We start from the raw sequence: 12,516 nt of genomic DNA, 5'->3' as shown, positions 1-12,516 counted from the left end.
CGGTCCCGGCCCGTTCCCGCCCCGGTGCTGCCGGTTCCCGCCCCGCTCTCTCCCGCTCCCGCCGTTCGCGGCCACGTGGCGCGGGCGGCGCGCGGCGGTGACGTCACGGCGCGGCGCGAAGGTCACGGGGCGCGCGGGGCGATGGCGGCGGCCGGAGGGTGCCGGGTGAGCGGGGAACCGGGGCCGGGCACCGAGCGGGGCCGAGCGGGGCCTGCTCCGCCCGCCGGGGACAGCGAGCGGGGCCTGGGGCCTCCGTGCCCGCAGGGCCCGGCGCTGGCGGCCGCCGGTGGGGACACCCGGCTGCTGTGGGGACACCGGGCCCGGTGCTGGCAGCCCCCTGTGGGGACACTCGGCCGCTGTGGGGACACTGGGCCCCGGTGGGGACACTCGGCCCCGATAGGGACACTCGGCCCCGGTGGGGACACCCGGCCCCGGTGCTGGCAGTCCCCTGTGGGGACACTCGGCCCCTGTGGGGACACCCGGCTCCGGTGGGGACACCTGGCCCCGATAGGGACACTCGGCCCCGGTGGGGACACCCGGCCCCTGTGGGGACACCCGGCCCTGATAGGGACACCCGGCCGCTGTGGGGACACCGGCCCCGGTGGGGACACTCGGTCCCTGTGGGGATATTCGGCCCCTGTGGGGACACCTGGCCCCTGTGGGGACACCCGGCCGCTGTGGGGACACTCGGCCCCTGTGGGGACACTCGGCCCCTGTGGGGACATTCGGCCGCTGTGGGGACACTCGGTCCCTGTGGGGGCACCCGGCCCTGATAGGGACACTCGGCCCCTATGGGGACACCGGGCCCGGTGCTGCAGCCCCCGGTGCGGAGTCCCGTTCCCCGCCCCGCGCTCGCTTTTCCCGCCCGGCCCCGGGGAGCGGCTCCCGGAGGCTCCATGGGCCCGTGTCCCGGGATCTGGAGCCCGGCCATCCCCGGGGCCGCTCTCGGGGCTCCGTCCGGGGCGATTTCCCCGTGGCCGTCACCCTCAGCTCCCGCCCCTGGCACCGGGGGCCTGGAGGAGGTTTTTGTGCCCAGAATTAAAGGAGAGATTCGGGATTTGTGTTCACTTCGTGCCTTTGGTCGGGGCTCAGTGCTGTTTTTGAGCAAATGCAGATTTTTATCTGGGATTTCCCTGATTTTGCCCTGAGCTCAGCACTGGCCCCTTCCAGAGCAGGAATTTGCAGGTTGGAGCTCGGCAGGGACAGCAGAACCATCCACGGGTTGTTCTGAGATCCTCCAGAGCTGGGGAAGAGTTGTGTTGGGAAGAGTTTTCCCAGAAAAACCCGTGTGCTTCTCACGTTTCAGCTCCAGGATGGATTTGTGCATCACCACTGTCCCAAACCCGGGTGTTGGGAGCTCTTGGATGCTTCCCTGAGCTCTTCCTGTGCTGTTTTCCTTGCAGAAATGTCTCCTCAGTGGGCTGTGGCTCCTCTCCCGGCGTTATCCCATCCCTGCCTTCCCCAGGAGTGCCCTGGACACCGTCAGCAGCCCTGCCCTGGCCGCCCCCCAGGTTGGTCTCACCTGAATTTATTCCATTTCCACCCCAGAGTGTTTTCCCAGCAGAATCCTGAGCTGGATGTGGCTCTGGGAAAGGCTGGAAAATTCCACTTTTTCCATGGAACCAAAGGGATTTTGGGGTTGCTGAGGCTGGAGCACCCTGGGGTGGTGGGAGATGTCCCTGCCCCTGGCAGAGGGTGAAGCTGGATGGGATTTAAGATCCTTTCAGCCCAATCCATCCTGGGCTTCCATGAAATCCACCGGCCACGTGGCTTTTTAAAGGATCAGCTGCTGCTTTTCCGAGCAGTTCCACGTTTCCCAGACATCCCAAAAGTGCTCCAGCACTTCCCTGGAACTGTCACCCCCCTGCCTCTGGGCTCCCTCTGGGGATTCTCCAGCATGGAATGGTTTTCTCCAGTCCAGATGCTACTCCTCGGGAGGAAGGAAAGGATTCATCTCAGGTTTTGTGGAGAACATCAAACAGGAATTAGCCAAGAACAAAGAGATGAAGGAAAGCATCAAAAAGTTCCGGGATGAGGCCAAGAAGCTGGAGGAGTCGGATGCCCTGAGGGAAGCCAGGAGGAAATACGTGAGTGTTGGAGTTTCCCCCTCCTTTACTGCCCAGCCCCTGAGCTCCCAGTGCTCTGAGGGAAAATTCCAGTCCCCAGCTGAGTGTTCAGGAGATGTTCTGCTTGGCTGGGAGCGCTGGGTGGTAAATGGATGCCTCGGAATGTTTATTTGTCGGAATGTTTTGGAGGTTTTTTTGTCTTTTTTTTGTTTAGTGGAAAGTCTTTCCAGCAGACACTTGGCTGCATTTCTGAGCAGGTCAAATAACGAGGCGTTAAATTGAGCATCAGATGTTTGCTGTGCATTGTTCAGGGAGCTCTGAGCATCATCATTTGCAAAGAGCTGAGCTGCTGCTGCTGACTCAGGCCCTGAGCTCCTGAAATGTGGCTTTTTCTGCCCTCAATTCCAGCCCTGATGGGCTGTGCTCCATCCAAGCTGGGTTTGAGTAGTTTCACTCTCTTGATTAATGTTCTTTCCCCCCCAGAAAACCATTGAATCTGAAACAGTGAAGACCTCAGAAGTGATTAAAAAGAAACTTGGAGAAATAACAGGGACGGTTAAAGAGGTAAAAGGACTTTTCCTCGGGGCAGCTCTGCTCAAGTTGGGCTGTTGGGGGGCTGGAATTGTCACTGTGGGTGGCAGGTGCTGCTGTTCAGAGGTGATTCACACCTGGAGCTTTTAAAACCAGAGGCATTAACAAAATAATGGACTGAGCGTGGTCAGAGGAGACCCAGGCGGAGATTCCTCTGGGATTTGGGAGGTGTAGAAGGGGATTTTGGCATCTGGGAGCCCAAAACAAAGACCTGGAGCTGCTGGAGAGAGTCCAGGGACACCTCAGAGCCCTTCCAGGGCCTAAAGGGGAGCTGGGGAGGGCCTGGGGCCAAGGCCTGGAGCTGGAATGACCTTTCCCTGCTTCCCTTGCAGAGTTTGGATGAGGTCAGCAAGAGTGACCTGGGCAGGAAGATCAAGGAGGGCGTGGAGGAGGCGGCCAAAACGGCCAAACAGTCGGCGGAGTCGGTGACCAGGGGAGGGGAGAAGCTGGGCAGGACTGCAGCCTTCAAAGCCATCTCCCAGGTACTGATCCCAGGGCTCCAGGGCTCCCAGAGCTGTCCAGTGTGCTCCCAGGGCTGTCCAGTGTGCTCCCAGTGCTCCCAGAGCTCCCAGAGCTGTCCAGTGTGCTCCCAGAGCTGTCCAGTGTGCTCCCAGGGCTGTCCAGTGTGCTCCCAGAGCTCCCAGAGCTGTCCAATGTGTTCCCAGGGCTGTCCAGTGTGCTCCCAATGCTCCCAGGGCTGTCCAGTCTGCTCCCAGTGCTCCCAGAGCTGTCCAGTGTGCTCCCAGGGCTGTCCAGTGTGCTCCCAGAGCCTCTGCAGTGTGTTCCCAGGGCTCCCAGAACTGTCCAGTGTGCTCCCAGAACTGTCCAGTGTGCTCCCAGAACTGTCCACTGTGCCCCCAGAGCTGTCCAGTGTGCTCCCAGGGCTGTCCAGTGTGCTCCCAGTGCTCCCAGTGCTCCCAGAGCTCCCAGAGCTCCCAGGGCTCCCAGAGCCTCGGGAATGCCTCTCTGTGGAGGCTGGCAGTGAAATCCAGCAGCAGCACCCCAGGTTCCAGGACTCTGGCACTGCCTGCCGGGGTGAGCCTGGCAGGGCTGAGCTGCTGCCACTGGGGAGCTGCCGAGGAATGCCTCTCCCCAGTGGGATTTCAGCTTCTTTAAACCCCTCTCTTTGCAGGATTTTAGGGAAATATCCCATGTTTTGTCACCAGGCTGTGCCTGCCCCATCCCTGGGAGCGCCCAGCGCCTTTGGCTCTCCCCAACCATCACAGGAGAGATTTTTCAGCTTCTGGAGGACAATAAATCCACCCTCACGGGGTTGTTTTCCTTGCAGGGAGTAGAAACTGTGAAGAAGGAGATAGATGAGAGTGTTTTGGGCCAGACTGGTCCCTACAGGCGCCCGGAGCGGCTCCGGAAGCGGACGGAATATTCCGGGGACAGGATTAAAGAGCAGCGAGTGTTTGAAGCCAATGAGTACGTGAGGGATCCTCTGGGGGGTGGATATTTCCCTCTGTAATTCCATGGAAAAGTGTAAAACAGGTCAGGGATTCAAATCCCAGGAGCTGTGGGGTGGGAATGCCCAGCCGGAATTGGGTGATCCCAAATCTTCCTGTGGTAAAACTGGGAAATTCAAATTATTTTAAAGTTCAGGTTTAATGTTCAGGGGTGAAATTCTGAGCTGAGCATCGTTCTGTGCTCAGTTTTAACTTCTGAGGCTGGGCAGGATTAAGGCTGAGCTCTTTTCTCCTGGGCTGCTTCCAGTCGGGTTTTATTTGTCTGGTGCTTTATTTATCTGGGGTTTTGTTTATCTAATGTTTTATTTATCTGGGTTTTTATTTGTCTGGTGTTTCATTTATCTGGTGTATCATTTATGGGCCTGCGATTTATTTTGGTAATTTATGAGGGCCATAATTTATCCTGTAATTGAGCTCATCATTCCCGTGCTGCCTCAGCAGTGCCAAGTGCTGCAGGGACGTTCCTCGGGGTGTTGTCTGTGTTTGTTAGCAGTTAATTTTTTCCCAAATATCCCATGTTTCATCCCCGTTTTCTGCCCTCTCTAGGGAGGCCATGGGCATGGTGCTGCATAAAGACTCCAAGTGGTACCAGCAGTGGAAAGATTTCAAGGACAACAACGTGGTTTTCAACAGTGAGTGCCGGGAGGGAGCCTGGATCTGCTCCCATCTGTGCCTCCAGCCCCAGCGGGATGCAAATCACCAATTCCCACCTTTCCCTGTGGGTTTGCTGGGTGCTGGCAGCGCTGTGAAGGGAGGGAGGCAGAGCTGACAGCTCTGCAGCTTCTGCAAGGCTGCTCCATCTGTGCTGCAGCCCCTGGGCTGTGCTGGGAGCAGTCCCTGCTCCAGGGCACCAAACCCTGCTCTCAACCCGGGGCTTTTCCCTGCCCTTCCCTCCTCAGCTTTGTTCTGGCACCAGGGAGAGGGAAAGCCGCTCTGCTCCTCCCCGCTGCAGCTTAAAACAAGGGAAATCCTGAAAACTCACAGGAGTTTCACACAACTTGCAAATTGGTGAAGGACTTGAAAACTCCTGTGATGTCTCTGTAGTGTAAAGCTGGCCTTTGATATTGTCTGAGACTGTTTCCAGTGGAAATGCTTTGAGTCCCAGAATCCCAAAATGCAGGTTGGAAAAGCTCTCCAGGAGCACGGAGCCCAGCCTGTCCCTGATCCCCACCTTGTCACCCCCAGGGGATGGAGACTCCAGCAGCTCCAACGAGCCTCATCCTGAATTTCCTCATCCCACTGGATAAATCCCCTTTGCCAGAGGTGTTAAATCTGAGTGTGAGCACAGGGAGAGCTGCTGAGAGACCAGAACACTGCAGGAAAACGGGGAATAAAATGAGAAGAAAAATGAGGAATAAAAACGGGGAGAAAAACCGGGAATAAACCCAATTCTCAGCTGGTGCCTGGAACTGACCAGAGGGGCTGGGGAGAGGTTGTTCCCTGGCTGGGGGTGAGCTGGGAGGGCTCTGAGCTGTCTGCTGTCCCCTCAGGGTTCTTTGAGATGAAGATGAAGTACGACGAGAGTGACAACGCCTTCATCCGAGCGTCGCGCGCCGTCACCGACCGCGTCACCGACCTCATCGGTACGGGCACATCGCTGGCCTCTGCCCCTCCCTGAGGCCCTGCAGCTGCTCCTGCTGCTCCCTCCATGTGCCCTGCCAGCCCTGGGCACCCTCAGAGCCCTGCAGGATTCCCGTTATCCGGGTCAGGGGTGGGAGGACAATCCTTGGGAGCGATCTCGGGTTTGACTTCCAGGCTGGAGCCGTTCCCAGGGTGGTTTTTCTGCCTCTTGTTCTGTCCCTGTCTCTGCTGGTGCCAGCAGCCCCCCTGAGCTGTGTTTGTTTGCAGGGGGGTTGTTCTCCAAGACAGAAATGTCTGAGGTGCTGACAGAGATCCTCAAGGTGGATCCCTCCTTCGACAAGGATCGCTTCCTGAAGCAGTGTGAGCGGGACATCATCCCCAACGTGCTGGAGGTGACTGCTGCTTTCCTTCCTGTTCCCCTTTATTGCCCCTTGGAAATGGGTTTTTTTTGAAGTTTTCCATTGCTAAAATCCAAAGCTGGGATGGGAAATTGCTTTGGGAAATCCTTAGGGTTTTCGTTTCTTGGGAAAGGAATTGGATCCCGTGTTTATGTCAAAAGTGTGGGGTGAGAAATGATTGTTCTGAGCTGGAAAACAGCAAATGAGGTGGGGGCAGAGGGAAGTGGGGCAGCAAATGGTGATAGGGAAGGGATTTGGGAAGAGCTCCTGGGCTCTGGTCTGGGGTTTGGGAAGAGCAGCAGGTTGTGACAGTTCAGTGCTTGTGCAAATGTCTGGAATCTGAGGGTTTTGGGGAGTCAGAGTGATGAGAGATGTGACTGTAAAGGGGTGTAGGTCCCTGAGAGGGAGTCTGGGATTTGAAACAGAGCAGGAATTGTTCTGACAGACTCAGGAGAGACTGGAGGAGCCAAACCTGGGATTCTTCTGTTCCTTCTGCGCCCTGAATTTCTCAGTGTGGAAAACTGCAGCTCTGCTCTGTTTGATGCCAGGATTTCTGAGCTCTGGGAACTCTGCTGCCTCTCTGGCAGGTTGAACAGGAAGATTTAATGGGAAGGTTCAGCTGGAAGCTTTAGGAGAGTTTAATTATCCCAAGCTTTATGTCCCTTGGCCTCAGCTCCTGTGTTTTTATAGAAATCCTTTTGGCTGTTCCCCTTTGCAGCTCCAGTTTCCCCCCAGAGTCCCACAAAAGGTGGGATTTAAGGTGTTTTGCTGTCTGCAAGGGCTGATTGGTCTCACTTTGATATAAGAGGAGCTTTAAAATGTTCTGTGTGATTTCCTCCCCAGGCTCTGATCTCTGGAGAACTCGACATCCTCAAGGACTGGTGCTATGAGGCCGTGAGTGAAGCTCCCAGAAACCTCCCCAAAGCTTGAAAAAGGGTTTTTTGGGAGGGGTTGGAATTCAGGGGGGCTCCTGAAAGGCAGAACTTTTCCTGACAGTGCTGGTGGGCTTTTCTTGGGGTCTTCATTGCTCTGGAATTACTGCAGTGTAAAATCCAAAATAATTCCGCTCTTAAAATCCAAAATAATTCTGCTCTTCTGCTCAAGAGCTTCACTTTATTCTCCAGATGAATTCCCTGTTCTGTTCCCCACCACCAGAGGGCTGGGAGAGCCATTGCTTTTTTCCTCTTTTTTTTTTTTTTTTTTTTTTTTTTTTTTTTTTTTTTTTTTTTTTTTTTTTGTGACAATAAATCCATTCTGAAAGCAGAGAGTCTTCCCTGCTTCCAGCAACCTTGGGAATGACACCTTGGATTGCTCTGGAGGGAAAAAGCAGCAGCTTCACTGCAGTTTGTGAGACCCAAATCAAACATTCCCAAGGCAGCTGGAATTGGAAATGAAGCTCCTGAGTCAAGAATAATCAGTCAGATAAGCCAGGGGAGGAAATGGGAATCCTCTCCCTGAGAATCCAGGGGGATAAAGGCTCTTAAAGGATCCCAGGGGTGCTGAGATGGTGATTCTGGGCACTGAAGTCCCTCCTTTTCCCCCCTTTTCCCCCCTTTTCCCCCCTTTTCCCTCCTTTTCCCTCCTTTTCCCTCCTTTTCCCTCCTTTTCCCTCCTTTTCCCTCCTTTTCCCTCCTTTTCCCTCCTTTTCCCTCCTTTTCCCTCCTTTTCCCTCCTTTTCCCTCCTTTTCCCTCCTTTTCCCTCCTTTTCCCTCCTTTTCCCTCCTTTTCCCTCCTTTTCCCTCCTTTTCCCTCCTTTTCCCTCCTTTTCCCTCCTTTTCCCTGTTTCTGCTGTCCAGTCCAGTTGTGAGTCTCAGGTGCTCTCAGTCTTGTTTTTCCCAGGAAAAGTGGGATTTTTAAAGGGAATTTGGTGAATCCCAAAGCATTTTCCTGCAGTTCTTTGATCCCTTCCTTCAGCACATTTACCAAAAAAAAAAAGACTCATTTTCTTGTGGGATTTTTGGGGTGGATTTTTTTTGGGGTGGCTCTGTCCAAGCAAAAATTCTTTTTTTTTTTTTTTTTTTTTTAATTTTATTTTTTTTTGGTGGTAGTGACAGAACAATTGCAAACAATTCCCAACCCCAGTTTGTTCATCCCTCAGACCTACAGCCAGCTGGCCCATCCCATCCAGCAGGCCAAGGCCCTGGGGCTCCAGTTCCATTCCAGGATCCTGGACATCGACAACCTCGACGTGAGTTCCCTGCCTGCCTCTTCCTTTGGGGCAGCAGTTCAGCCCCAGGGCTCAGCAGCGGATTTTTAGGATCATGAAGGCTGGAAAAAAAATCATCCAGGAGAATCAAGTCCAACCTTCTTTGTTGGGTTTGAAGTCTGGGGTTTGGCATTTCTGCTCCCAGAAGGAAAATCCCATTTCTGGGAAAGAAATCCCATTTTTGGGAGAGAAATCCCATTTCTGGGAGGGAGAATCCCATTGCTGGGAGAGAAATCCCATTGCTGGGAGGAAAATACCATTTTTGGGAGAGAAATCCCATTTCTGGGAGGGAAATCCCATTGCTGGGAGGGCAAATCCCATTGCTGGGAGGAAAATCCCATTGCTGGGAGGGGAAATCCCATTGCTGGGAGGGAAATCCCATTGCTGGGAGAGAAATTCCATTGCTGGAAGGGAGAATCCCACTCCTGGAAGGGCCTCCTGCAATCCCACAGGCATCTGGATGCTGTGGGATTACTGACAGCTTCTAAAATATCTTGGAAATTGGGCTGGGGGTTGAGTTTGGGTGGAAAACTGGGATTTTTTTATTTGGGTGGATTGAGCTGCAGGTGTGGGCTGGGCTGGGGCAGTTACAGGGAGCTGATTCCCCTCAGGGAACAGGAAAATCTCCCTATAAATAATTTTTTTCCTTTGTGACACAGCCCAGCCTGTCCTGGAGCTGCGTTCCTTTATTGGGGATAAAACAGAAAGTTTGGGAACATTTCAAAAGAGGAAAATCCTGCTGTCCTCAGTGCCTGTGATTTCCTTTTGGGGCAGCACAGGCAGGAATTCCAGAGCTAAAGAGCAGCAGAGCATTCTGTGGCATCCTGCATTCCCACAAAAATAATAATAAAAAAGGAGATGTGAGAGATTTCCCACAATGGGCAGAAAGAGAATTCTGGGGTTTTAAAAGAAAGGAAAAAAAAAAAAAAGCTGAATTTCCACTCCTCTTGCATTCCAGTGAATAAAAAGTCTTTAAATATTTAATGGAATGGCCTGGGAATAGAGGGGAAAAAAATCCTGGCAAACGGAAGGTTCCCACCTTGAAGTTCTTTGTGGTACAGTTTTTGTCTGGTTCAGAACAACTTCCTGGCAAAAACTGATTTCAAAGCAGGAGCAAAGGCTCCATTCCATCCTTGTGGGTTGCTCCCAGCTCAGGATGTTCTGATTCCAGACATTTCCTTCAGAAAATTCTGGTTTTTTTGGAGGGCAGGGTGTCTTTGATTTTGCTTTCTAATTGGGAATAACGGAGCAGAACTCGTTCCCGTTTCCCAGATTTATGGAGCTGGGAGAAATAACGAGAAAATTCCCGACAGTTTGGGGAAAGCTTTGAGGTGCAGGTTCCCAAATCGTTTTCACTTGGAAGTTTTTTTGGGAAAGCAGCTTTTCCAGAACAATCTGAATGATGGAATTGAGGAGACTGAACAGCCGGGGGGGCTCTGGGAAACTCGGGAATGTTTTCCATGGAATTCTGTGTCCCTGCAGCTGGCCATGGGGAAGATGATGGAGCAGGGCCCGGTGCTGATCATCACCTTCCAGGCCCAGGTGGTGATGGTGATCAAGAACCACAAAGGAGAGGTGGTGGAAGGGGACCCGGTGAGTGGGGACAGGTTTGGGGTCTGGGACAGGTTTGGGGTCTGGGACAGGTTTGGGATCTGGGACAGGTTTGGGGCCTGGGACAGGTTTGGGGCCTGGGACAGGTTTGGGGTGTGGACAGGTTTGGGATCTGGGACAGGTTTGGGATCTGGGACAGGTTTGGGGTCTGGGACAGGTTTGGGGTGTGGACAGGTTTGGGTGTGGGGCACATTTGGGTTCAGGGACACCTTTGGGGTCAGGAGTACCTTTGGGGGGTCTGGGGACACCTTGGGGGCCTGGGGCACATTTGGGGTCTGGGGACAGTTTTGGGGTCAGGGACACCTTTGGGGTCAGGAGCACCTTTGGGGTTTGGGACATCTTTGGGGTCAGGGACACCTTTGGGTTCAGGGACACCTTTTTTGGGGTCAGGGACAGGTTTGGGGTCAGGGACACCTTTGGAGTCTGGGACAATTTTGGGGTCAGGGAAACCTTTGGGGTCTGGGGCACATTTTGGGGGGTCTGGGGACACCCTGGGGGCCTGGGGCACATTTGGGGTCAGGGAAACCTTTGGGTTCAAGGAACAGGTTTGGGGTTTGGAACACCTTTAGGGTCAGGGACACCTTTGGGTTCTGGGGACACCTTTGGGGTCAGGAGCACCTTTGGGGTCAGGGACACCTGTGGGATTTGGGACACCTTTGGGGTCAGGGACACCTTTGGGGTCAGGGACACCTTTGGGTTCTGGGGACACCTGTGGGATTTGGGACACCTTTGGGGTCTCCCACTGCAGCTCCAGCCCCATCCCATTCCCAGCTCACCCTGCTGGTTTTTCCTCCCCCGTTCCTGGGTGCTGGCACAGCAGAACCCTCTGGCAAACGGGGTGGGAGCAGAGTTGAGTCACTGGGTGATGAAAAAAGTCCCCAAATCCACGTTTTTAGCTCCCCACACTACCCAAATAAGGCCTGAATTCCATGGAAATCCCACAGGGAACGCCCACAGCCGGCTGGGCTCTGTGTGATTCCTTGGGAACAGGGAATGAGCTGTGGAGCAGAGCCCTGGAATGTCCTGGGCTGTGCCATGATTCCCAGGGAATTCCCTGTTCCCAGGGGTTGTGGCAGCAGCTGGAGGAGGTTCCTGGAGTCCCAATATTCCCCAAATTCTCTCTCCAGGCAGCTCCAACCTGTCCTGTGCCTCAGTGGCTTCCTGACACCTCATGGGGACAGTGCAGGAGCCGCCACTCCCCAGCACATTTTCCTTGCAATTAACACAGGCGTTTAACAAATAATTGGCTTTTGCAACTCTGGCCTTTGGTCCAGGCTGGGAAAAAAAAAATGAGATTGGGATTCATTTTTGAATGATGAGACCCATCTGGGCTGGTTCACAGGCAGGGGCAGAAAGAGCTGATCCAGTGATTCCCTGCATTCAATTCCTGCATTCCTGGGAGATAAATATTGATGGGCTAATTATTGAACAGGATATCAAAGTCTGTTTGCTGTCGGCTTCCTCCAGAGCCGCAATAAATCAGGGAGAGGCATTAAAATTCTCCAGTGCCACCCAAAGCTCAGCTTTAATCAAGTGCCTGGCCTCGGGTGGAACTGCTGAGCAGCTCCTGGAATATTGAACAGGGAAAAGCTTTGGGGAGCCTCAAATCCACGGAATTGTGGGGTTGGAAGGAGCGGAGGGTTCCCTCATGGCAGGGCAGTGTGTCCACACCCCCTAAAACTGGGATTTTCCCGGCAGGACAAGGTGCTGAGGATGCTCTACGTGTGGGCCCTGTGCCGGGACCAGGACGAGCTGAACCCCTACATGGCCTGGAGGCTGCTGGACATTTCCTCCTCCAGCACGGAGCAGGTGCTCTGAGCAGGGCTCTGGGAAGCAGCTCCAGCCTGGAACTCAGCACAGCCCCCTCGGGGAGCAGCCCAGGCTGGCCATTTCAGGAGAGCTCCTGGGGATTATCCCAAAACTTGAGGAACCAGGCGGTGGCTCCCGCTCGGGACGAGCAGCTGCTGGTGCTGCTTCATCCTCCCGGAGGCTCCTGGGCTCTGCCCAGCCCTGGGAATCCCCCTGAGCTCCTCATTCCCACCTGCTGGAACCCTGGGGAGGCCTTGGAGGGGCTCTGGGTGCCCAGCTCCTGGCCCAGCTCCAGTCCCTGCCCTGTCTTGCACTTTTTCCCAGAGCAAATACAACCAGGACTTTGCACGTGGAGGTGTTGGATGCTCGGGTCGGTGCTGGGGTGGGGCCGACCTTTGAGGATCCAGGGGGAGGATTTGTTCATCCACAGCTTTGGCAGGGGGAATGTGGTTGTGTCTGGGCACAGAGGCAGAGCTGGATCCCTTGGGATGGTGTGGGGCAGGAGAGGAGGAGCAGAGGGGCCCTGAGGAGTGGGGCTGCTTTGGGGACTCTGGGGTTTTCTGTCCCGTCCTGTCTCACTCCCAGGAGGGAATTCCCTGTCTGCTCCTGATCCCTGCACAGATCCCAGGGGACAGAAACTTCCCCACTTTGCTGCTGGAGCCTGGGGTGAAATCCCCTTCCAGCCCCAATCTAAAAAAATAGCGTTTGAAAATCCCAAATCATGAAAAAAAAATCCCCCAAATTCAGGTTCCGCTGGGGTTTGGGATCCTCTCCTTCCTGAGCTT

General features: G+C 54.5%; 1 protein-coding gene across 2 annotated transcripts; it reads left to right on the top strand.

Annotated features, from left to right (window-relative positions):
* The first annotated feature begins 120 nt into the window (after positions 1–120).
* TIMM44 (translocase of inner mitochondrial membrane 44) lies at positions 121–12,083 on the top strand. 2 transcript variants are annotated; one of them, XM_066336092.1, is made up of 13 exons: positions 121–165; positions 1,404–1,511; positions 1,917–2,087; positions 2,550–2,630; positions 2,990–3,139; positions 3,946–4,085; positions 4,673–4,758; positions 5,617–5,709; positions 5,975–6,099; positions 6,949–6,999; positions 8,204–8,293; positions 9,794–9,904; positions 11,621–12,083. In XM_066336092.1, the coding sequence occupies exons 1-13, from the start codon at positions 142–144 to the stop codon at positions 11,738–11,740; spliced, it is 1,350 nt and encodes a 449-aa protein (XP_066192189.1). In that variant the 5' UTR covers positions 121–141; the 3' UTR covers positions 11,741–12,083. The 2 variants fall into 2 exon arrangements, with proteins under 2 accessions (XP_066192189.1, XP_066192190.1); XM_066336093.1 differs by lacking the exon at positions 11,621–12,083 and having other exon boundaries at positions 8,160–8,293; positions 9,794–9,905.
* Positions 12,084–12,516: the final 433 nt, after the last annotated feature.

This window comes from Sylvia atricapilla, chromosome 26 (genome assembly GCF_009819655.1).
Source record: "Sylvia atricapilla isolate bSylAtr1 chromosome 26, bSylAtr1.pri, whole genome shotgun sequence".
NCBI classification, from domain to species: Eukaryota; Metazoa; Chordata; class Aves; order Passeriformes; family Sylviidae; genus Sylvia; species Sylvia atricapilla.
Note: the sequence above shows the minus strand (reverse complement) of the source record. Positions and strands in the feature narration are given on the sequence as shown.